The 23649-nt window shown below is 37.2% G+C and overlaps 1 protein-coding gene across 2 annotated transcripts in view; it reads right to left on the bottom strand.

Moving 5' to 3' along the window:
- GRK4 (G protein-coupled receptor kinase 4) overlaps window positions 1-23649 on the bottom strand; it is a 134051-nt gene that overhangs the window by 74752 nt on the left and 35650 nt on the right. For both annotated transcript variants that reach the window (XM_027836183.1, XM_027836184.1), the window contains exons 3-4: window positions 14271-14383; window positions 4840-4917 (exon numbers count right to left, since the gene is read on the bottom strand). In XM_027836183.1, coding sequence (XP_027691984.1) covers window positions 4840-4917; window positions 14271-14383 — 191 coding nt within the window. The remainder of the gene's footprint in view (window positions 1-4839; window positions 4918-14270; window positions 14384-23649) is intronic.

The raw sequence follows: 23649 nt of genomic DNA, 5'->3' as shown, positions 1-23649 counted from the left end.
AAGACGGATGCATAGATTTGTTTTTAAATAATACCTTGAAGTACAAGGGATGCTAAGAGATGGAGGTGAGGGGTAAGTATACTATAGGTATGAGGCAGAGCCAGTAGTATAAAGGTATAGTAGTATAAAGTTCAATAGAATTTGTAGTTTATCCTAGAAGGATATCAAAGATCTGCAGGTGACTGGACATATACCAAACCGTTTTCTTATCTCTGAAGAAAGAGGCAGTTGAACATCAACAGCTGAAACTAGTTGGCCCCTGGATGGTCCCTTTACAGTAAAGGCTAAGGCTTCACAGGTTATTACTGGTGTGGCACCAGCGGTTCATGACTAAAGCAATCATTTTCTTGAACCTTTAGCATATGGGTCATTTTCTACTTTTATCATCTCAGCAACCTAACTTTAAAGTGAACTTTTTGACCACTTAATACCTAAGAATCTTTTCACTGATGTCTCATTGAGTCATGGAAGTCACTGCCATGAGTCTTTGAAGTTTATGTCTACAGAATACAAGCTCAGGCAGGTCCTCTAAAGCAGGAAAAGCTTTGTGAATAGGCCTGATGATGGACTGTGTCTGCTGTCAGATGACCAGTTTACCTAAATATAGACTGGCTCATTACCAGAAGGTCGGTCTTCATTCAGCTAATGAATTTTACTGGCTAAAGCAACTAATGAAGACAGACTATGGTGTAAAGAGGTTGTAATATGCAATGGTGGGAATGGAAGCTCTACAATGACAAAAATAAAGACCTTTTTAAGTATTGAAGTGTCTATGAGAAAAAAATATCCAAAGTAATATAATGAAATCTAACTACAGAGTAGAATTTAAGATAAAGTCAATCAGCAACAGATCTTGCAAGATAAGAAACCAATTGCCAGACTGGTGGCACCTTCGAAACTAGTTAATCCAACCCATATCCAAAGAAGAAGTCCCACCACAAATTAACACAGTGAGTGGTCATCTAGACTTCCTATGGGACATGACCTGAGATAGCCTGAGGCAACCTATTCTACTTTTGGATGGCTCTCATGATTGGGGACTCCTTACAGAAAAGTTAACCTTGTCTTTTTTCAGCTCTAACACTGCTTCTGGTTCTGCTTTATGGGGATGAACAGTACAAGAGCAGCCTCTTTTCCACCCCAAAATCCTTCCCATGTATGAAGATAGCCCTCATGTTCCCTCTAAATCTTCTCTTCTCCAAGCTAAATACAGCTCCAGTTGTTTCAACTAATTATCACACGGCATGGACTCGAGACACTTTATTATCCTGGCTGCTCTCTTCTGTATCATGTCAAAACCCTTGCTAAACTGTGACATTCAGAAGTGAACTTCAGATATGGTTCAGCATGGCAGAATAATGTGGGACTCTCACCTCCTGATTCCTAGGGGCTATGCTACTCAGTTCAGTACATGGTAGTATGAGTTTATTTGGCTGACATTATACCACTGACATGTTGATTTGATAATGCACTAAAATCCCCAGATCTTTTTAAGACTAAGAACTAGTTATTGTTATTATTTTTCTTTTTTGCTTTTTAGTGAGGCAATCGGGGTTAAGTGACTTGCCCAGGGTCACACAGCTAATAAGTGTCAAGTGTCTGAGGTCAGATTTGAACTCAGGTCCTCCTGAGTCCAAGGCCAGAGCTCTAACCACTGCATCACGTAGCTACCGCTTATTCTTCTCTTTCTGCCTCCAATACCAATACCTCCACTTGTGAAGATGATTTTTTTTTAACTGAAGTGTTAGATTTTACATTTACCTCTATTATATTTATCTTATTATAGTTCTAGCTTGTTGAGGTCTTTTTGGTTTTTAACTATTATGCAGGATATTAGCTATCTTTTTCAGCTTTGTCTTCAGCAAATTTTATATATGTCATATATACCTTTATGTAAGTCATTAATACAAATGGCACAGGACTATACCTATAACCCTGGGGCTCTCTAAGGGATCCCTCCTTTCAAGATGACATCAAGCTATTAACAGCTATTCTCTGAGTCCAGCTGTTCAAACAGGTCTGAATTCATCTAAATGTACTATCAGGTGGCCCAAATGTCTCCATTATTTTCACAAGAATAGCACAATATCCTTCCTCAAATGCTTTGCTGAAATCTAAGTACACTATATACATCACTTCCAGGTTAGCAGCCCTATCAGAAAAGGAAAGATAGTCACTCTGCCGTGATCTGTTCTTACATCTCAATGGGGTTTCATTTCTGAAATACCAAAAGAATCTAATCATAATACGGCTATTTTACCTGTAAGTAGGTTCTGTGACAAGACAGCATTATAATGAGGTTTCAGTTTTTTCTCTATGAGTAACAAAATTATTTCAAATACTATTTTAAGATAAATTGGAAGAGTCAAAAATGAAGAAGATAAGATACATTACATTGTTTTATCTTCAATATAGTTAAAAAACAGCCTTCAAATTAATTTCAAATAACAGAAGTATAAACTGAAACAAGGAAAAAGGGTAAACTTTTATTCCTTCATCATTCCTATTGTACCCTGACTCTGAGATAAGTAACTTCTCTGAATATATGCATGATTTTAAAAATAATATTTAAATTTTTTATCAGCTTGTGTTAATTATAATGCATCAATGCAACATACATGCTCTTCTACTTCCTTGCTATTTCTCAAATTATCCTTTCCTCTTCAATTTCATTGCCCTCATCACCTCTTGTGACCATTTTAACAGCCTCCTGACTGCATGAATTAAGTTTGTTTCATCACCATCTATCCAGTCAACCAATTTTACAACTTGTATCATGCTCATCTCATTTTCTCTCACCACAAATATACAAGTAGTGGCCAAATCTTGTCATTTTTACTTCTGTGTCATCCTCTGCATCTGTCCCCTTCTTTCTACACCCTCAGTCAACAATCTCCCTCATCCCTTCTTGCCTAGACTATCACAATGGCTACCTAAAAGTGTCCCTGCTTCACAACTCTCCCCACTTGAATCTTTCACCCAGATCCCAAAGCAAAAGCACAGACTTGCTCACATCACTCCCTACCCAATAAAATCCAATGGTTTCCTACTGACTCTAGAACCTAATATTATTTCATCTTTATTTCACTCTTTTCTCATCTCAATTTTTGTGAGTTTTATAATGTATATAATTATTAGTAGAGAAGCATGCATATACTGTTTAGAAATAAGTACATATATTAGTGAACTCAAAATTTTTTGTTGGTTGAAGTAAGGAATCAAAAAGGTTTGAAGACTACTGCCCTAAACCATAAATAGCCTTCCCAACTGGTCTCTGCCTCTGGTGTTTCCACCCTCTCCCCAATTTATTCTACACATAAAATGAGATTAATCTTTCTACAAGACTTAATTGTTCACATTATCAAACTACTTAAAAACCTAAACTTCTTAGCCTGGCATTCAAATACCTTCACAATCAGGCCCCAACCTGCCTTGTGAACCTGATCATCACTAGGCACTTTCCAGAGGTGAATCTCCCCATCTTCTGCTTTTGCTCTCATACCTTCTCCCTTCCTAAGGTCCCCCTCCCCGACTTCTCTCCAGCTCCACACTTCTCACTTCCCAACTCAAGTGCTGCCACCTCTAAGAAACCTTCCCAAAGTACACCCTCTGCCCTCCTATTAACTCCTGAAACCCTTGTCCCCACTGACTTAGGCGTTAATCATGCACCCCTTTGTGACAATGGTCACTCACTGTGTAGCAGGAAAGAACAATGAATGGAGAGTCAGAAGATACACAAGACTTTCCAGTCCTCCCACTGTTTGACCTTACTCAAGTCACTGAATCTCTCCAAGACTTGATTTTCTCACTTTTTAGGACAACAGCCATAACTCCACAGGAAGGCAACACAATCTGGCCAAGTTATAGGACTTGGGGTAAGAAGCCCTTGGTTTGAGCCTTGGTTCCAATACTTACTATAGTGTGACTTCGCCTCTGAGCCTCAGTTTCCTCATTTGTGAAATGGGCATGAGAAGACGTATACTATCCCCTTTAAAGGATTATTCCAATAAAAGAACTTTGAAAACCCCAAAGCATTATGGGAACTACTATTTTGATTTACCTAATTATAAGCTCCTCGAGGGCAAGGCACTGCCACTATTTTTTTCAATTATTCGCAGGAACTATTATTGGATGCTAAATTTACATACTGGGTAGCTAGATAGTACAGTGGAGAGAGAGCCAGGCCTGGAGTCAAGAAGACTCATTTTCCTGAGTTCAAATCTGGCCTCAGACACTTACTAGCTGTGTGACCCTGGGCAAATCACTTAACCCTGTTTGCCAAGTTTCCTCATCTGTAAAATGAGCTGGAAATGGCAAACCACTTCAGTATCTTTGCCAAGAAAACACCAAATGGGTTCACAAAGAGTTGGACACGACTGAAAAAACTGAACAACAATAAATTTACATACATAACTAAATAAATAATTGTGGTTTTTATATTAGGTAGTACTTTTTTAGCTTAAAGACACACTAAGGGAACTATGCCATACACACAGGAAAAGAAAATCTAGCTAGAACAGGATAAAGCAATGCATAAAATATAAAACCATCCACCAATAATGACTCAGTAAAAGCTATTTTTAGCCTTAGCTAGTTTCTAGTGAAATTAAATTAGAACAGGAGAACATTTTAAAAATTAACAATTTGTTCAGTTTTGGGGAAAATTTTCTTCTGACATTTTCCTTTAATCGAAGGAAAAAGCAAGTTAATAATATTGACATAATATTAACTTAAAACACCTTGCATTTTAATATGTTCCCTTGGAATCTAAGAAGTCTTTAGTTTGAATTTGAAGAATAACAAGTTACAAACAATTATCAGCTAGAGAATAAAACATACCCCATTGTTGAAGTATGTGTCTAAAACCATCAGAGCAGTCTCTCTTCGATTTTCATCTGAAGCCACTTCATATTCGGCCTGGGAAAGAAAAGTGGGGGGGAAAAGTCTATGCTTTATAAATTAAAAAAAAAACACCACCACCAAATATATACCTACATACAGAACAACTCATTCAAACCTAAAATGTGTGATTATTGGGTTTAGGGAAGCCTTCTTTGATCTCTTTATTCTGTGACCTCTCTTAACCTTCTCTTCCTTTCAAAATTTCCTAATGCAGTCTGGTTCTTTCCTTTAGCCCTATCTCACAAACTTATCATCCCCCTATCAGACAGTTAACTCCTGGACTAGAGATGCTTTTTTCATCCTTGCAGTTTCCAGTCCCTACCATAGTGAATTGCTCACTTGTTTGATAAAATAATTCAGAAAATCTCCACTTTTTTCACTAAAGGAATCTACTTAATAAGCTTATACTCATGTAACTTTAGATTTGGAAGAATCTTCAGAGATCATCTAGTCCAACCTCATTTTACAGTGAAGGAAGCTGACTTAAAGACATACTGTCATTTGCTAAGGGGGTTAGGAAACTAAGAAGTTAGCTGCCCCATTGTTTTCCTAAATTCTCTTTATGCTATACTTTGATTTGGGAGCATTAAATTGGATTAAACAAAACAAAACAAAAATGATAGCTTGGGCATACAAGCTGTTATAATGAATTAGGTTTTAGAGATCACATAAAAAGAGTTTGCTTTTATCTTTGTTCAGTTTTCAAAACATATATGAATAAATATTTTTCAAGAGTTAAGACTAAATCTCTATTTCTCAACCAACAATCTGTAGATTACCATCAGTCTTTGGGAAAGGAGGTGTCATTTTATATAAATAAAGGTGACTAAAGGGAAGAAGTTTTGTCTGATTCTTTTCCCTATAGTTATTCCTACTGTGGAAGCAAAGCAACCTTTGGGTGCCTCATGCCCCGGGCCTTTGCCCCAGGATTATGGGCTACTTTATGTTGTACCAAATTTTAGTGGGTTATATCTTAGTTTATCAAGTTTGGACACACTAGACTATAGTTTGTCTCTTCATTTCTACTCTGTAACCTTCTCTTCTCAGTCTTCTAATTAGAAGATCCAAAGAACCAAGGATCCAAGAGAAGGATCCAAGTCTGTTTAGCAGGAAAATTAAAGACTTGGAGTGGAGGTGAGGAAGGTGGGGAAACGATGATTTTCTCAAACTTTTTGGAGAGCTATAACTTGGGACAGGGATTAGGACTACTCTGTCTAGGTCCAGAAAGTGAAATGGAATAATAAGCATATGTTACAAGAAGTCAGATTTTACCTCAATAAAAGGAAAACGTTCCTAATAATTAGAGCTATCCAAAAACATACCAGGCTTAGAGATCAAGCTTCTTCTATCAACAGAAGTATTCAAGGAGGGATGTGATGATGCCTTGCTGGGGATCTGGTAGACGGGACTCATGTATTAGACTAGATGGCTGCTGATGCCCCTCTTTTAATTCCAGCATTCAATAATTATATTTAGATTTACTACTTTAAATCATTAAGCATTACTTTAGTCATAAAGTAGGATAGAAAGGTTAAAAGATCTATCTATTTATATCTGTGCATCAAAAAAAATTTGTCACATTCAGCGAATTACATTCTTTTTTTTTCCTTAGTGCTAGACATATTTGGTTTCCTAGTACGTACAAGTTTATGACATGAATGGATTCTGTCGAACTTTGAATGTTTAAAATTCAATTTCTGGAGCACAATCAGTATAGTGTTAAGCTGGATCTGGTCTGAAAGTTATTCAACTCTTCAAAAAAGGGATAATGAAAGAAAATGAATTATCTATTCAAAATTGGAATTTTTTACTCACAAACTTTTCCACATTACCAATTATAAGGTGCCAATTATAAGGCTCAGGAATGGAATACGGATTAAGGGAAATGAGTAATAATGCAACTCTGAGGTCACCTCTTCCATATGTTACCAGAGTAGTGCCTTTTCCTTTTTCTTACATTCCTTAAAACTATTTTAAGGGAACATGCATTCCCTAAATTAGCATCCACATAAATACACTAAGAGACATTCAGCAAGAGAAGAAAAAGTAGGGTAGCTGGATATAGTAAGAATGAAAACTACTCCAAGACATGAGAGGAATCAAGAAATGAGGAGAAAACATCTTTTTAAAAAAATTCTCTGGACAGTTCTCAGATGAAGAAATTAAAGCCATCTATAGTCATACGAAAAAATGCTCTAAAATGCAAATCAAAACAACTCTGAAGTACCACATCACACCTGTCAGAACGGCCAACGTGACAAAACAGGAAAATGATAAATGTTGGAGAAGATGTGGGAAAATTGGAACACTAATGCATGTTGGTGGAGTTGAGAAATGATACAACCATTTTGGAGAGCAAGTTGGAACTATGCCCAAAGGGCTATAAAAATGTGCATACCCTTTGACCCAGCAATAGCACTTCTAGGGCTATATCCCAAAGAGATCACACAAACAGGAAAAGGACCTATATGTACAAAAATATTCATAGCAGCTCTTTTTGTGGTAGAAAAGAATTGGAAATTGAGGGAATGCCCATCAATTGGGGAATGGCTGAGCAAGCTGTGGTATGTGAATGTGATGGAATACTATTGTGCTATAAGAAATGAACAGGCTGACTTCAGAAAAATCTGGAAAGATTTGTATGGTCTGATGCTGAGTGAAGTGAGCAGAACCAAGAGAACGATGTACACAATAACAGCCATGTTGTGTGATGACTAATATTGATACACTTAACCCTTCCTGGCAATACAAGGATCTAAGACATCTCCAGAGGCCTTGTGATGGAAAATGCTATCCACATCCAAAGAAAGAACTATGGAAGTTGAACTGCTACTTTTTTTCTCCTCTGTTGAGTTTTGTTTCCTCTTTCTGGTGGTTCCTCCTATTGGTTTTAATTTTTACTTACAACATCACTAATGTGAAAGAATGTTTAATATAAATGTAAATGTATAGCCTATATCAGATTGTGTGCCATCTTGGGGAAGGTAGTGGGGAGGAAGGGGCAGAAAAATTTCAAACTCAAAAGCATATGGAAGTGATTATTAATAGATCAAAATAAATTAATAAAAAAATTCTCGCCCATATTCTCTGTCACTCAAAAGATAATTTTTAAGCTATCATTTAAACTTTCTGCTGAGATGGTAAATGATAATCCATTATAGTCTACCCTAGATAACAGAATTTTAGAGACCTCAGGTTACAGGCAAATAGTTTCTATTTCTCCCAAAATAATTATCTTTGCAGCATTATCATTATCAGGGCAACTGAACTGCCTATGTTCATATTCCAAATGTGATGTTCACTAGCTTTGTCACACTGGGTAATTCACTTAATTTCTCCAAGCCTCAGTTTCCTCATCCAAAAAACAAACACCTATAGTACCTATCCTCATAGAATTGTTGTGAGGCTTCAACAAGATAATATCTGTATTTGGAATCTGAAAGCATTTTATAAACGTTAGTTACTGCCCCGGTGGTGGTGACGATGCTTCAGTGTTCCCCCTCATAACTGCCATCCCAAGGGCTAAATAACCTTTATTCAAGACTGAATAAAAATGTGCCTAAAATAAACCACCTCACCTTGAAGTTTTTAAAATACAAAATTTAAGATAGAAATAAAGATCTAAACTCTGAGAAGTTGCTGAAACAGTGAAAGATCAGAACTTTCTATCTTGCACTTGGACATAGAAACTAAGTAATAATATTTACTTCAAATAAAAAGAGAGAACTATTTGATGGCTCAACAAGCCTCAGTAATTAGGATATTTCTGAAGTATACAACTTTGCCTCTGATATAACGTACCTCTGTGTGTGTGTGTGTGTGTATAAGTATGTACATGAACACACACACACACACACAGAGAAAAAAATGGTTGGGCTGCATTTTGCTTCTTTACTGACTGGCAGGTGTGTGCACATGTATGTGCACTCACATAGACATACACACACCCCAAAGCATAATTCAGCTCAATCACCATTCTGGCAGAGTTCTCTAACACAACCTAGTCCAATGTGCTAGGCAAATGAATCAAAATGCTCTCTGCCTTAATCCAGTAACTCTAAGAGCTGACAATCATTTCAGGTGTCTAAGACATGAGGGTAAGCTCTTCAGAATGAGGATACTGCTTCAGGAAGAATTCGGAAAGTCCACAAAATGGATCTTTGTCATTATCTCGGATATGACAGACTCTAAGATGCATCTTAATGGAAGTGGCTTAACATTTGACTTTCCTAAGATCATAGATGAAGAGCTGGAAGGGACCTCAAAGTCCACCTAGTACAGCCCCCTCATGTCACAGATGAGGAAACTGAACCATAGGGAGGTTAGGGGACTTACCCAAGGTCAGAGAGGTAGTAAGCACCAAAGGTAGGATTTGAACCCAGATCCTCTGATTCCAGAGCTTTCTATTTCTACTATACTATACTGCCTCCCTCAAGGGCTACTCCTTATTACTACATTATTTGATAAAAGACAGCTCAAATCACTAAAGCCTGAAGTTCACTCACCCTTGGAGCTTAAGTCACTGCCACAAAAGTGCCTTCTAGGTTTCTTACTTAAATTTGCAGTCCTAGGGTGGTTCAAAAAAGAGCTTCTGTGAGTTTTGTTTGCATCACACTTATGTCCCACGACACTGAAGGCTGCTTCAGTGGTGGCTTACTTTCCCCAAAAAGACTTTTTCAAACTGAATCAGGTCACAGGTTACCAACCTAAGCAACCAGCTCAATTTTCTGCACGCTACAGATTCAACAAATGCTACTTGTACTTCTGGTCAAAGGCTTAAATTACTACTAAAGTGACTTTGAGGGAAGTTCATTTGAGGCGGGGGACCACAAGTTTGAGTGACAGCTGGATCAAACATGGATCCACTCTTAATCGGACTAGACTATCCAACGCGAGGTTCAAAATGGAGAACTAGAGCCATTCAAATTAGAAGGGAGCCACTGAAATCATAAATAACTTATCTTTGTGTTGTTTAAAAAAACTTTCTGACAAACACTTCCCTCCCCAGGGTGGGGAAAGCATCCACAACCATCTCCCTGGGTTGCAACTCAACTTATGCAACAGACATATTCCTTTACAAAGTTTGTAGCAAATTGAAGTTGTATAAAACAAATCATCCTCCCATAGGCTTGCATTTCAGAAATGTCTTCCCAAACAAAAATATTTAATCACAGATTACAATTAAAACTGTAGAAAATGCTTTTAAAGGATATAAAAGAACAACATAATAAAAACTGATAGTAATACTTAAAAAGGGATTTAATTGTTAATGTAACCCCTGCTATAAAAGTAAGGAGGTAACAACTTGAAAAAACTCAAGGAAACATACTTGGCTAGGTAGGAGTAAAAGGGCCAGGATCTTTGGGTATTTTTCAAGGAAAACTTGAGAAGTATGACTACACAACAGGCCATGGTTTCCAAAGGTTAATAGTCACTTCTCTGCCCAGTAGACTACATCAGAAGACTTTGCCCTTAAATATGACAGGTGTACAACACTAAATGTATTTAATCAGTCCTATCTGAGTTGCTGTTGTTACATTCCTATCTTAGTGATAACCCTTTGGTAAAGTTTTTTTTTCTCTCCTAATACCAAGTTAGTTGATGAAAATCCCTATAAAGAAAGGAACTACACCTTATTTACCTTTATATCCCACTACTTAGTACACAAGGCCTCTCATATAGAAGGTACTCAATGAATGAAGGAATATATACATCAAATCTAAAATGTAATTGTAGGGACCAAATTACCTATTGCAAAACTTCTAATGATTTGCAAACAAACCATTAAAATTGTCCTAATGGTCTTTAAACAAAGCCTATAGCTCATCTGTCCATCTATTGAGCTAAGAGTAAATGAAAGGACCACCTAGCCCTATCCTTTAGAATAACTCCCTAAGTTAATCAGCTTCTCTGTATATGGTAGTCTTAAAGAGCACAGAGGCTGCGAGGTCAACAGTGTGTCGCTAATGCTCCCGGAAAGAAGTAAAATGTGAACTATTACCTCACTGATCATTAGTAATACCTCATGATTGCTATTGAATCATTTGCCATTCAAAGAATCCAAATCCTAGAGTTAGAAAGGACCTTAGCCAGAATAAGAACTGTAAAGAATAAAAACCTCCCCCTCCTACTCCAAGATGGAAAAAATATTCCATCTACCACTGTAGATCAGGATCTTCTCCAAAACTTAGAGTCTTTGAGAGTAGCCTAGAGCACCCAGAGGTTAAGTGATAAGGTCATACAAATCAAGCTTTATCAGAGGTGGAACTTGAAGCCAGGTCTTCCTGGCCTATGGATAGGTCCCTATCCATTCCTTCAGGCTGCCTCATGATGATTTAAAACCTTTTGAAATAGTGAGTTTCCTGTCACAAGAGTTGTGAAAGCAAAGGATGAAACATCACTTTTGTAGGGATTTATGTGTATAATTCATGCTTTTTTGAGAGACAGGGGGCAGGAAGCAGGGGAAGGAACTGAACCAAATAAACAATGAAGTACCTTCCAACTCTAGTTTTCTATGATTCTATGTTAGGTTAATCTCTCTACTCAAGTAGATCAGTTCCATAACTCTGAAAGGACAGCAGGTGGTGTAAGGGAAAGAATGCTCTCTCTGGCATCAAAGGACCTACCACTGCTATTCACTATCTGTATGACCTCAGGACAAGTCACTCCTTCACTTCTCTGGGTCTCAGTTTCCTTCACCATAAAGGGAGGGGGCTGACCTAGGTCATCTGCAGCTCTAAATCTATGATCCTGTAAATAAAGAAATAAATAGACAGGTAAATAAATAGGTAAGTCCCTCGCCTGAGGGAGCCCATCTACAACATCCCCAACAAACTGTCCCCCAGCCTCTACTTGAACACTTTTGGTGCCTGGGAACTCACTACTCTCCAAGGCAGCTCATTCTACTTTCACACAGCTTTGATTTTTAGGAAATTCCTTCTTAAATTAAATTGAAATCTGCTCCCCTGTAATTTTCGGAAACAGTGTGGTATGGTAGAAAGAGTTCTAGACTTAGAGTTAAAAAGACCTGGGTTGGAATCCTACCTTTTAATCTTCCTAGCTATAACTGTGTGACCATGGGCAAGGAATTTATATTGAGCTTTAGTTACCTCATCTGTAAAATGCAGACAGTGATACCTTTAGCACTTACCTCACAGGGTTCATATGAGTACCAAGTAAGATACTGTGTGTCAAGTACTTTATAGGGCCGAAGCACAGATAAAGTCTATTAGTATCATTTCCCTCACTGACCAATTTTTCCTCTCTGGAGCAAGGCAGAAAAAATCTAATCCCTCTTCCAATATTTGAGTGATTTATAATTGCTATTATGTCTTATTTAACTCTCTTCCAGGACAAACACTCATTTTCTTCAGCTAATCCTTATGTATCTATTTTGAGTTTTCCTCACCATCCTACTGGACCTTCCCTAGATACAATAAAGATGCATGATTCCTCCTAATTCAACACATTCTATATGTAGTTCGACAAATACTATGAAACAATCATCATCATCCTTGACCTGGACACTTTATGTTCGTTGATATTATCTAAGATCTAATTAGCTTTTGAGAAGCTGCCATGAAAAATTGTTTATTCATTTTGAGTTTTCAGTCAACTTAAAATAGGTTCTTTTTATATCTAGCCACCTCTCTTTTATTGTGTACAGTTTCATATTTATTAGTCCTCTCTAACTAGATTGTGAACCTCTTTAAGGCACTAATTAAGTCTTATATTTCTTCTGCATCCCCCACAACACCTACCAAGAGGCTGGGCATATGATAATACGTGCTCATTATACTGGAATCAGTCCTATCTTAATCTTCTTGAAGTTAACTGGACAAGTTATATTTTGATCACAGTATCTAGTGCTTTCCCCTTACTACTTGGTTTGAAATTTCTGACAAAACTTGACAGGCTCTCTGCCAGATACCCAATGGGATGGAAAGTGGTTTAATGAGAAAATATGGCTGAGTGAGAGCATCCAGTTACAGCCAGTCAAAAGAAAAACACTAGCACAATAGTTTACTGTTACTCCAAAGGTATAACAATTTTAAATCAATGTAAGGCTAAGCTAAAAAATTTAGCTCTAAGGAAGGCCACCACATTTCAATGTATATAGCAGAACTTCAATAAACATTTGTTAATTGACTGATATAGTCTGCGAAAGAAGATAAATACTAGGTCACACAGAGAAAACTTTGCATCCACTTCACAAACTGAAAAAAGTACTCTGGGCAACTGCTCCTAGAATAAACAAACCCCCTATTCTTAGTCCCATCTAAGTAAGCTTCACTGTTTTGAAATCTTTTGCTTTTAAAGTAGTACTCAAACACGAGTAGAAAATAGAATTTTTTTAGATGTATAAGGCACACCACCTACTACTAATACAGTTGGGTCAAATAAAGTTAGAGTTAGGCCATGTTCCAAACTAGAAATTTGCTATGCTTGGTTTAAGAAGACTGGAAGATCCCTTCAACAAAAGATGGTTTTCCCCTAGAAAGGCAATGAAATTAGCCTTGAAAGTTAATTAGTCGAAGGAACTAAGATTTCAACAGTTTACTTAACTTTATAATCACCTAAGACATAAAATCCTATATACTAGTAGTCAGGACTCCTTAGGTTTAATAAATTTCCGAACACAGAGTCAGTACACTGACTATACTGTAAAATGTGGAGGAAATATGCCCCACTGAATCAATTCTCTATTTTTGCTGAAGACCTTTTCCATATGATTGTTCAGTAAACTTTCTTTTGGTAAAGGTTATATTACCTACAACTCTCATTTCATCCTGATCCCAAGCCTGAACCACAGGACCACATGAGCCAGAATTTGTCTACAACAAAAGGGCAACCACAGAAACTGTAAAACAAGAAACAGGAGTATAAAGACATCTCTTAACAAGTGGCAAATTCTGTTCGACCTGATTGTGTCTCTCATGACATTATGTCTTCCACATCCCTTTGACTCAGTATATCAGAGGATTATGAATGTTTGCCATCTGGGAAATGAAAAGATACTTTTCAGACAGTCAAAAGAACACTTCTTGGAATTTTAGTTTCTCTCCAAATCAATACAGCAAAACAAAAATAAAAACCAACAGGCCACTTACAAGTTATCTAGGATGCAACATGGGATACATTAAAATATAAGCTTTAATACTATATGGATTACAATTTTACACCAAAGAAATTTCTTTACCATGATAATTTGACTCCAAGAAAACTGGTTCATTCACTCTTACATCATCGCTCAAGTCTAATTAAGAAAAACATGAAGCGATTTACTCTCTTTTATAGTATGTTCCTATTTATTATCTTTTAAAAAAATATGACTAAGCAGTCAAAATAAATTGGAATAAGTTGCTTACCACTGCATCCAGAAATTCAATGCACTTCTTTAGATCAAGCTTTGTATCACAGAACTGCCTGAAAAGTAGTCTTCCAATGGGCTGTTTGTCACAGAGACTGTTATAGTCCTTTTCTAAGTATAAAAAGAAAATGTAAACAACCATGACTATGAAAAACTGCAAAGTGATTTTCTAAATTTTATTTTACACTTGACATAATGAAAATCAAAACATTATTTGCAACTTTAGTAGTATTACACTCATCATTTTTTCATAGAAAATAAAAGATTCGCCCTCATGAATAAACATTTCAAATGATGGCGAAGGGTAGAACAAAGATAATTCAGAAAAAGTATCACATGGCACACTTGCCCAAGTCAACTCATTCTACCACTGAAAGAAAGCTGTATTTGAAAGCAGAGCTGGAGATGAGGCCAGGGCGGGGGGGGGGGGGGGGGGGGGGGGAGAAAGTTGGGGGGAAATGGAAAAGAAGATCAGAACTTTAAAAAAAAAAGTTTGTTCAATAAAGTAACTTCTAGCATTTATTTAATGTTTTCAAATTGGCAACACTTGTTATACGTACTATTTCATTTCAAAGAAATCAAGCAACTTGATTACTGTCAACCAGTTGGTGTCAGAGGTGGAATTTGAGCAGGTACTATTTCATTTCAAAGAAATCAAGCAACTTGATTACTGTCAACCAGTTGGTGTCAGAGGTGGAATTTGAACAGGTCTTCCTGAATTCAAGTCCAGAACTCTATACACTATGTCATGGTACCTCAAACACTATACTCATCAGAGAAAATGTACTGTATATACCTCTGTTCCCTTACAACTGAATAATCCAAATCATGACAAATGACTGAGCTAGAAGTAACAAAGCAGAACTGAGTTTCTCTTGTCTTCCAACTCAGTCTCTCTGCATATGATTTATACTTTCCTGTTTACCTATGTGAAATGAGAAAATAATATACTCCTATATCTACTTAGTAATTGTATTATATTTACATATCTTATGTATCCTATGTAACTGGTTAATATTTTTATACTCACTAATCCCCAAAAATAATCTGTTTGAGAATGTATGAATGTTAATTTCTGTTCTGGCTCAAGAAGAATTAAAAAAACAAATGCTTAAAGTGATTAATGTATGAATTTAATTTTAGCAATCAGATAAGTCAGTCTAATAGGGAGAGTTTCCAATTTTAAATAAACACACAAATACACAAAACAGAAGTACATGTCTTCAAAATTGTGCTTACAAAATGTTAACCCAAAGAAATGCCTTACTGCAAGTGATTAGTAATTAATTTGCTCTTCATTACAAGAACTCAAACTTTGCTTTCTTCCACAGTAAAAGAAAAAAAAAAGTCCACTGCATCATCAAGTGGAAAATCAAAGTTCAAGTGATATGAAAAGTTACTTAGCAGAAATTAGGAGGGAAACAAAATCATTTTTAACATCATTATTTCTGTTACAATTGCTGTTTAAATGACATCCACTAGTAGTTCTTCCACTACTGCATAAGTCACCTAAAATAAATCTGTCAATAAGTGGAGTACGGGAATTCCACGAGCTACATTTTTAAAGTAGAGTCACACCCGGAACAAAAGTGGTCATTTAAGTTGTGAAGTTTTTTTTTTTATGTGAATCTCCTGGGCACTAAAGAAAGTGAAAAAGTATTACACAAAAAGCAACAAACACAGCTGCTGATATGGTACATGGCTATCACCCTAGTTCAGGCCCTCACCTCAACTTACATTGGTCTCCTTGCCTCAAATTTCTCCCTAACAGCTACCAAAGTGATTTTCCTCAAGTAGATGTCTGACCATGTCACCCCCTTACTCAATAAACTCCTATTATCTATTAAGACTTTTGTTAATGCAATATAAGCTCTTCATAACCTGACCCCTTCCTATTTTTCCAGTTTTCTCATACTTTGTTTCCTTCCACGCTCTCTCCACAATCCAGTTTAAACTTATCTACTTGAGGTTTCTATCTAACACTCTGTCTTCTATCTCCATGTCTTAGAAATGGTGATCCCTCATGCCTAGAAGCCTCAATGTTCTTCTTCCTCATCTTTGTCTTTTAGAGTCCCTTTTTGTTGTTGTTTAGTCATTTCAGTCGAGTCAGGCTTTTCATGACCCCATTTGGAGTTTTTCTTGTTAAAGATACTAAATCGATTTGCCATTTTCTTCTCCAGTTGATTTTACATTTGAAGAAACTGAGGCAAACAGAGTTGAGTGATTTACCCTGGCTCTTCCTGACTCCAGGCCTGGTGTTCTATCCACTTCGCCACCCAGCTGCCCTTTAGAACGCCTAGCTTTCTTCAAATCTCAGTTCAAATTCGCCTTTTTCAGAAAGCCTGTCCTAGTCCCCTGTGAGATGCTAGTATCTTCTCCTCTGAGAAGACCTCCCACCTACTCAGCATGCTCCTTGCATATACCTAGTTGTTCACATAATATCTCTTCCATTACATTGTGAGTTCATTGTGAGTGGGGACTGTTGTTTTCTCTTTCTTTGCATCCCCAGTGCTTGTTACCATGACTGACACCTAAGTACTAAATAAATGCTTTTTGACTGATTGATACTTTTTGTTTTTTTACTGAAGTCTAAGAAAGACCAGATCTACTCCAGAACATCCTCAAATGAAATTTTACTAAAAGTTATGCCTCAATAAATGAATCATCCAAGAAGGCTACCCCTACATAAATGTAATTAGCTGTGTAAAAGAAAAAAAAAGTCTATCAATAGAGCTGCTTGATGTCGGGGGCAACAAATGACAAAAATATGTGGTGCCTGGCACATGCATACAGTCCCTAATATTAAGGAGGCTGAAACTGGTGAATTTGTTTGAGTTCAAATTTCTGCACTATACTAACTATAGCATTAATACAATGATCCTTCTAGGAATGGGAGGAGGGGCAAAATTGCCATGGAAATGGAAGTCGGAGCTTCTGTTAAGATCAGTCCAAGACTATACTTCTAAGCTGGGTGAGATTGCCTCAAAAAAGAAAAAAAAAAACCCACATAAGTGTTCTTATCCATTTAGGACTGCAGGATTCAGAGCTGAAAGGGACTTTAGAAACAAAGAAGTACTCCTCCAAATGAAAGCAAAAAGGCAAAGTTAAATTATCTACACTATCACCCTCCTTCCGTCTTAAATTGCACGTTCTAAAATTTCTTCTCTAATCACCATCTCCTGCCCTTTATTTTCTTCCACTGCTCCCCTCCTCATGAGCTTGGACTTAATACCTCCCATGACCAGAAATTTCTCAGTTCTTTGCTATTTGACCAGTTCCTCATCTCTTTCTGGTCTCTGTTTTCCTCTCTTCTCAGTCTTAACTCTAGTTCAACAAGTCACTGTCATCCATCTTTGAAGCCTACCCCCTTGGCTACTGGTCTTGCCTTTACTGCTCAACTTCTAGAAAGAATCTATATTTGATGCCTCTACTTCACCTCTGCTTATTTCCCAACCCCTTGCAATGTGGTTTCCAACTTTACCACTCTATTGAAATTGTCCCCTCCAAGTTCATGATCTTTTAATTAATAAATCCAACAAGCTCCTTAATTCTTTCTCCTCCTTGATCTTTCCCAAGTACTTTACATTATTGAGTACCTTCTCTATCCTACATACTCCCTCCTTTTTGCTCCAGTAAAAGTTTTCTCAGTTCTACCTGTCTGATTGGTCCTGAATCTCTAGAGATTCAGTCTTTCTTCTACCCCTTCATTTGGGATATCCCCTGAGACTACACTGAGTCCTCTTCTGTTTTCTCTAAACTCACTCCATTAAAGAAGTGAAGCCAAGATGGCAGAAAAAAGGCAGGGACTCACCTGAGTTCTCCCCTAAACCCTCCAAATACCTTTAAATAATGCCTCAAAACAAATTCTATAGCGGCAGAACCCACAAAAGGACAGAGTGAAACAATTTTCCAGCCCAAGACAACTTAGAAGGTTGGCAGGAAAGTTCTGTTGCACCAAGGTGAGAGGGAAGTTAAATCCAGCCCAGGCCACACCAGCACAGAAGGGGCTCCAGCATACCAGGAGCAGGTCGTGGGGGCAATGGAATCAGTGGTGGCACTGGCGGTTTCCAGACCTCTCAGCCTATAGGTATTAAGGGGGCCAGACAAGTGGTCAGATGGAGATTATCAGGGTCCCTTTGCTGGCGCCAGGGGCAGTACTCTGTTACATTGTCCAAACTTGGATCCTGGGTCTCAGTCCCAGGACAAAGAAGAGCACTAGCACACCAGAGCTTGTTGCCACAGGCAAGCAAGGACCCTGGTCAGGGTAGAAAAGAGTGCTTATGGTCAAAAAAATGAAAAAATAGAAGACAATGTGAAATATCTCATTGGAAAAACAACTAACCTGGAAAACAGATCCAGAAGAGATAATTTAAAAATTATTGGACTATCTGAAAGCCATGATGAAAAAAAGAGCCTAAACATCATCTTTCAAGAAATTATCAAGGAAAACTTTCCTGATTTTCTAGAACCAGAGGGTAAAATAAAAACTAAAGGAATCCACCATCCATTTCCTGAAAGATATCCCAAAATGAAAACTCCCAAGAATATAATAGTCAAATTCCAGAGCTCCCAGGTCAAGGAGAAAATATTGCAAGCAGCCAAAAAGAAACAATTCAAATATTGTGGAGCCACAGTCAAGATAACACAAGATTTAGCAGTTTCTATATTAAAGGATCAGAGGGCTTGGAATATATTTTGGAGGGCAAAAGAACAAGAACTACAACCAAGAATGTCCCAACTATGACATACCACTGGATACAGGGTCAATTCATTGTGCTACTCTGTCTGAACATATCTATTGGGATGCTTGATCGTCTTTTATCGTAAAGCACGTGATGAAAATGAATGAAAAGACCAACTGTAGCTCATGTCAACAATTATTACAAAAGATGAATTAAAGAAATTCTATGCATAACTGATCCTCTGAATCAGATAGACATACATTTTGATGCTTGATGACTTTAAAGCAAAGGCAGGTACAGAGAAAAGATGATAAAAAGTGTTCTGGAAAACATGATTCAGGTCTGAATGAAAGAGTCCAGTGCCTTGTAGAATTTAAATCAGAAGCCTCACATCAAAACAGTATCAACACTTCCATCCAGCTGGAAGGTACTAGACAAAATACCAAAAGAATACATCATCATAAAAAAATATACTACATCTGAAAAGGCAGGAAAGATTACATGGGAGTCATACCAGAATCAACTATTTATACAATCAGACCATCCACAAATTTAAGGTCAAATGTCATTATCAAATTAGAAGGAATAGGGAAAAGCTAGAACTATAATCAAGTACAACAGTTTCAACTTGAACTATTCAAACGGGCCATCATTGACAAAAATTAAGGGAAAAAAAGTAAAGATTAATTTTGGTTTTCACCATTTCCCACAGATACTGAATTTTAGAAGTAACTATAATAATGGAAAGACAAAAACATTCCAGAAACTTCCTTTACCAGCAAAGACTTATTCTCCTTTCCCAGATGCATGGAAGCCAGTTCAGAATAAAAAACCCATTTAAAAAAGAAAAAAAAAACCACGACAATAGAGGATGGTAAAAGATTATGAGCAGTATCACTTCATAAAATAGTAAAAAATAATGGAAGTAAAAACAAGTTTACAGAAAGCATGACATGAGATTTAAATAAGTCATGTCATCCTGAGAACGTTCAGAAATGATGTGGGCAGGAGGACAAACAGATGGAAAATGGAGCAAATTTGTCTGCACTATTATGGTATTTTATTTTCATCATAGTAAAAGAATGGTGAGAATTAGATCCTAATACCTTAGACTCTCATGTACCCTATAAGGAAGTATGATAGAACTTCAGAAGACAAAGTTGAGAAGGCTGGGTAGACTTGAAAAGTATGTGTCAAGGAAACTGTATAATACCAAGGCAATTCATACTAGAGATGACAATCATGAAAGCAGTAAGGGTCAGGTTTTTTTTCTAAAATAATGTATCTCAGGGAGGGGAAGATAACAAAAAATGGAACAAATTATGGGTAGTGATATTTCCCCAAAAAGGTAACCAAGAGAATAATCACTACTAACCAAAATGCCCACTTTCTCATTTTCATGGTATCTTTGATGAAAACATGATAAAGAAGCAGTATTTGCCAAAGGATTTTCCATAGGAGACTACACCTTTACAAGTAAACAATTCACTCAAAGACAAAGAATATTATGCTCTTTCTTAATGTAAAACACAGACACACATAGTTTTGCATCTGTAGAAAAAATTCTGCCCCTAAATTCTCTCTTCTCTCCCCAAATAAAGTCATGTATGTGAGGATCACATAAGATTTACTTCTTGATAAATGTAACCACAGTGAAAGCTTTGTTCAGTGGCTGATTACTAACAGCAAGTAAGGCATAATCCAGGGAAATGTGTTTAATTAAAATGATAAAACTACTGAAATTTATAAATTTAGTGCTACCAATCAACCTACCAAGGGGATACTTTTCAGAGTTAGACAAAATAATAAAGAAATTCATTTGTAGTAACAAAAGTCCTAGAATATTGAGGGAAATAAGAAAGAAGGAATAAAGTAAGAGTAATTCCAGCCCTCATATAATATCACAAAGCAATCATCATAAAAACTTGGTTACTAGTTTAAAAACATTTTTTTAATGGATCAAAAGAACAACCCAGGCAAGGATGAACTGGGAACAACCGTATTCAGTAATTCACCGTTTGATAAACCAGAAAAGATACATAAGTTACCTTGAAAAGATCTGGAAAGAAATTTGGCAGAAACTTCGTTTGGAGTCCAGGGGTGGGGAACCTGTGGCCTCGAAGTCACTTGTGGCCTTGAAGACACAGGTTCCCCACCTCCAGTTTAGACCAATATTTTATATCACATTCAAATGGACCTGTAATCTTAATCAATTGGAAGTTCTCTCCCAAGTGTAAAGTCATCTGTGCCTGCCTAACTTGTGAGAGTCTCATCCCTATCTTTTCAAAAGGTTCCCAGAATAAGTCCAACCAAACTGTTAGAGGCCTTCTTCACTTTCTTCCATCATGGTGAGGGAAGCTAGTGGAATATTCTAGCTATCCAACTGTTAGACACTACTTTCACCATGTGACAAGCCCGTCTTCTTTTTCCTGTTATACAGTCTTTTGATGATATCTTTGACTCTCATTCCCCTTTGGAATAGCTTATTGATTACAGCCTCTTCACATCCACCTTCTGCCTTTCTATTATCCTCTCTACAATGAGCAGCACCTTCGGAAGAGATGTAAAATCGCTACAAGGCTCCAGAGGGCAGACAGGAGTAAGGCCCATGACCCAAGCAATAAAAGACAAATCTCATCTTCACATAGTGAAAACTTTCCTTACAGTCAGAGCTAGCAGTAGGATGGATTGTCAAAGGAAGCAGCGAATTACCCATCATCGGGAACGTTACGGAAAAGGCTAGATGGATAAGTTGTCAGAAGGGTTATAAAAAGGTATTTTTGTTTAGGAATACTTAGACTAGATGACTGAAGTTCCTTTGAACTTTGTGATTATGTGATTCAAATAACTGGTGATTATTTATAGAGAGTGTCTCAAAGGTCTTAGTACAGTTTAAACTTTAAGACACTTCAATAAAAACAACAAGATTTTATAAGCTTAAGCTGCACTAAGATTTTTGGGACACTATATGACCTCATTGGATTCCTTTAAAACAAAATTCTCTTCAATACATTTAAAATATTGTTGATATACAAAGATACAATTTACATAAAACTTTTAAGGCAAGGTCTGTAAGTTAAATAAGAGTATATGTATACACATATATTTACTATTAAGAATGAGGGGTCTGAAGGATTAAGAATGTCCAACAAAAATATGTCAGGTTCACAGCGGAGCCAAGATGGCAGAGTCAAAGCAGTGACTTGCTTGAGCTCTCCCCCAAACCCCTTCAAATACCTGTAAAAATGGCTTTAAACAAATTCTAGAGCAGCAGAACTCATAAGAAGACAAAGTGAAACAAATTTCCAGCCCAAGACAACCTGGATGGTTGATTGAAAAGGTCTATTGCACCAAGTTGGGAGAGGAGTACAGCTCAGCACGGGCTGCACAGGGAAAGACTGGGCCTCAGTGAACCTGGAGCAGGCCTCAGGGGATTGAATCAAAGGGAGCTGTGGCAGTTTACAGACTTCTCAACCCACAAACACCAAAGACAACTTAGAAGGTCAGTCTGACCATGGTGAGAGAGAAGCTCGGTCAGTCAGGCCCCTGTCCTGGCGCAGCCCTGGGGCAGCTGCTTCCGGAGCTCTCGGCCCACAGATGGAGGGGGAATTGAATGGCTGATCAGAAAGGCATTGCAGGGATCTCTTTGCTGGTGCTGAGGCAGGATTCTCTTGCTTTGCCCATGCTTGGATCTGGGTCGCAGTTTGGGTGGTAGTTCTGGGGCAAGAAGGAGTGCTGGCATGGTGGAGCTTGTAGTGGTGGTAGAGAGGGAATCCTCCTCATGGTTCCAAGGCAGAAAAGAGTGTTTGTGGTCACTCATAGAGCAGAGCCCAGGCCAGAAAAGGAGTAAACACCTCGCCTTTGATCATACCACCTGGGAAGAACTGAAAATTTACAGGTCCCTAGAATTATCTCTGAAAACAGCTGCACAAAACCCCTGTAGCTTTGGACAGTACATTTTCCACACTGGAAGCAGACCCCCTACCTTAACAAAGAGTTTAAAACTCAAGTAATCGGCTGGGATCATGAGCAAACAGCACAAAAAAAAGTCAGATCACAGAATCTTACTTTAGTGACCAAGAAGATCAAAACATACAACCAGAAGAAAAATATGTCAGGTTCAACATCTAACCAACTAATCTATAGGGTAATATAGGGAAAATATTATTGCTAATATATTTCCACTGTAAGTCAATAGCTAAAAAGCTTAAGGTTATCAGGATAACTTCCTTGTTTCAAACTACTAATAGGTGAATGAACTAGGAAACTGCCATTTATAATTTTCCAAAATAAAAGCAAAGGGAATCTACTTAAGAGTAATACTTTCAAATAAAGTTTTATACAAAACTAAGAAGGAAGCTCCAAAAGATAGAAAAAAGAAAGATCAAATATCCTCTCTACTACATTACTTCAAATAGATATAATTTTCCTTTCATAAAAAGAGGGCAAATAAACCAACTATAACTAGGAACGGCTGTTCAGTTTTATTCACTGTGACATCTGTTTAGAACATCCTTTCCATCTGCATGGATTAAATCAAATGGATAGATGCTCAAAGAGCCAATATTGATTACTTTATTTTTCTAAATGATTAGCAAATGAACTGGAAGTACACACCAAAATGATTCTATGCTCCAAATAAATGCAAATTTATAATTCTATGAATTTATAAAAGGATTGGAGAGATTAAAGAAA

The sequence above is a fragment of the Vombatus ursinus genome, unplaced genomic scaffold (genome assembly GCF_900497805.2).
Source record: "Vombatus ursinus unplaced genomic scaffold, bare-nosed wombat genome assembly UNPS02014818.1, whole genome shotgun sequence".
NCBI classification, from domain to species: domain Eukaryota; kingdom Metazoa; phylum Chordata; class Mammalia; order Diprotodontia; family Vombatidae; genus Vombatus; species Vombatus ursinus.
This window is presented reverse-complemented; position numbering and strand designations above follow the sequence as displayed.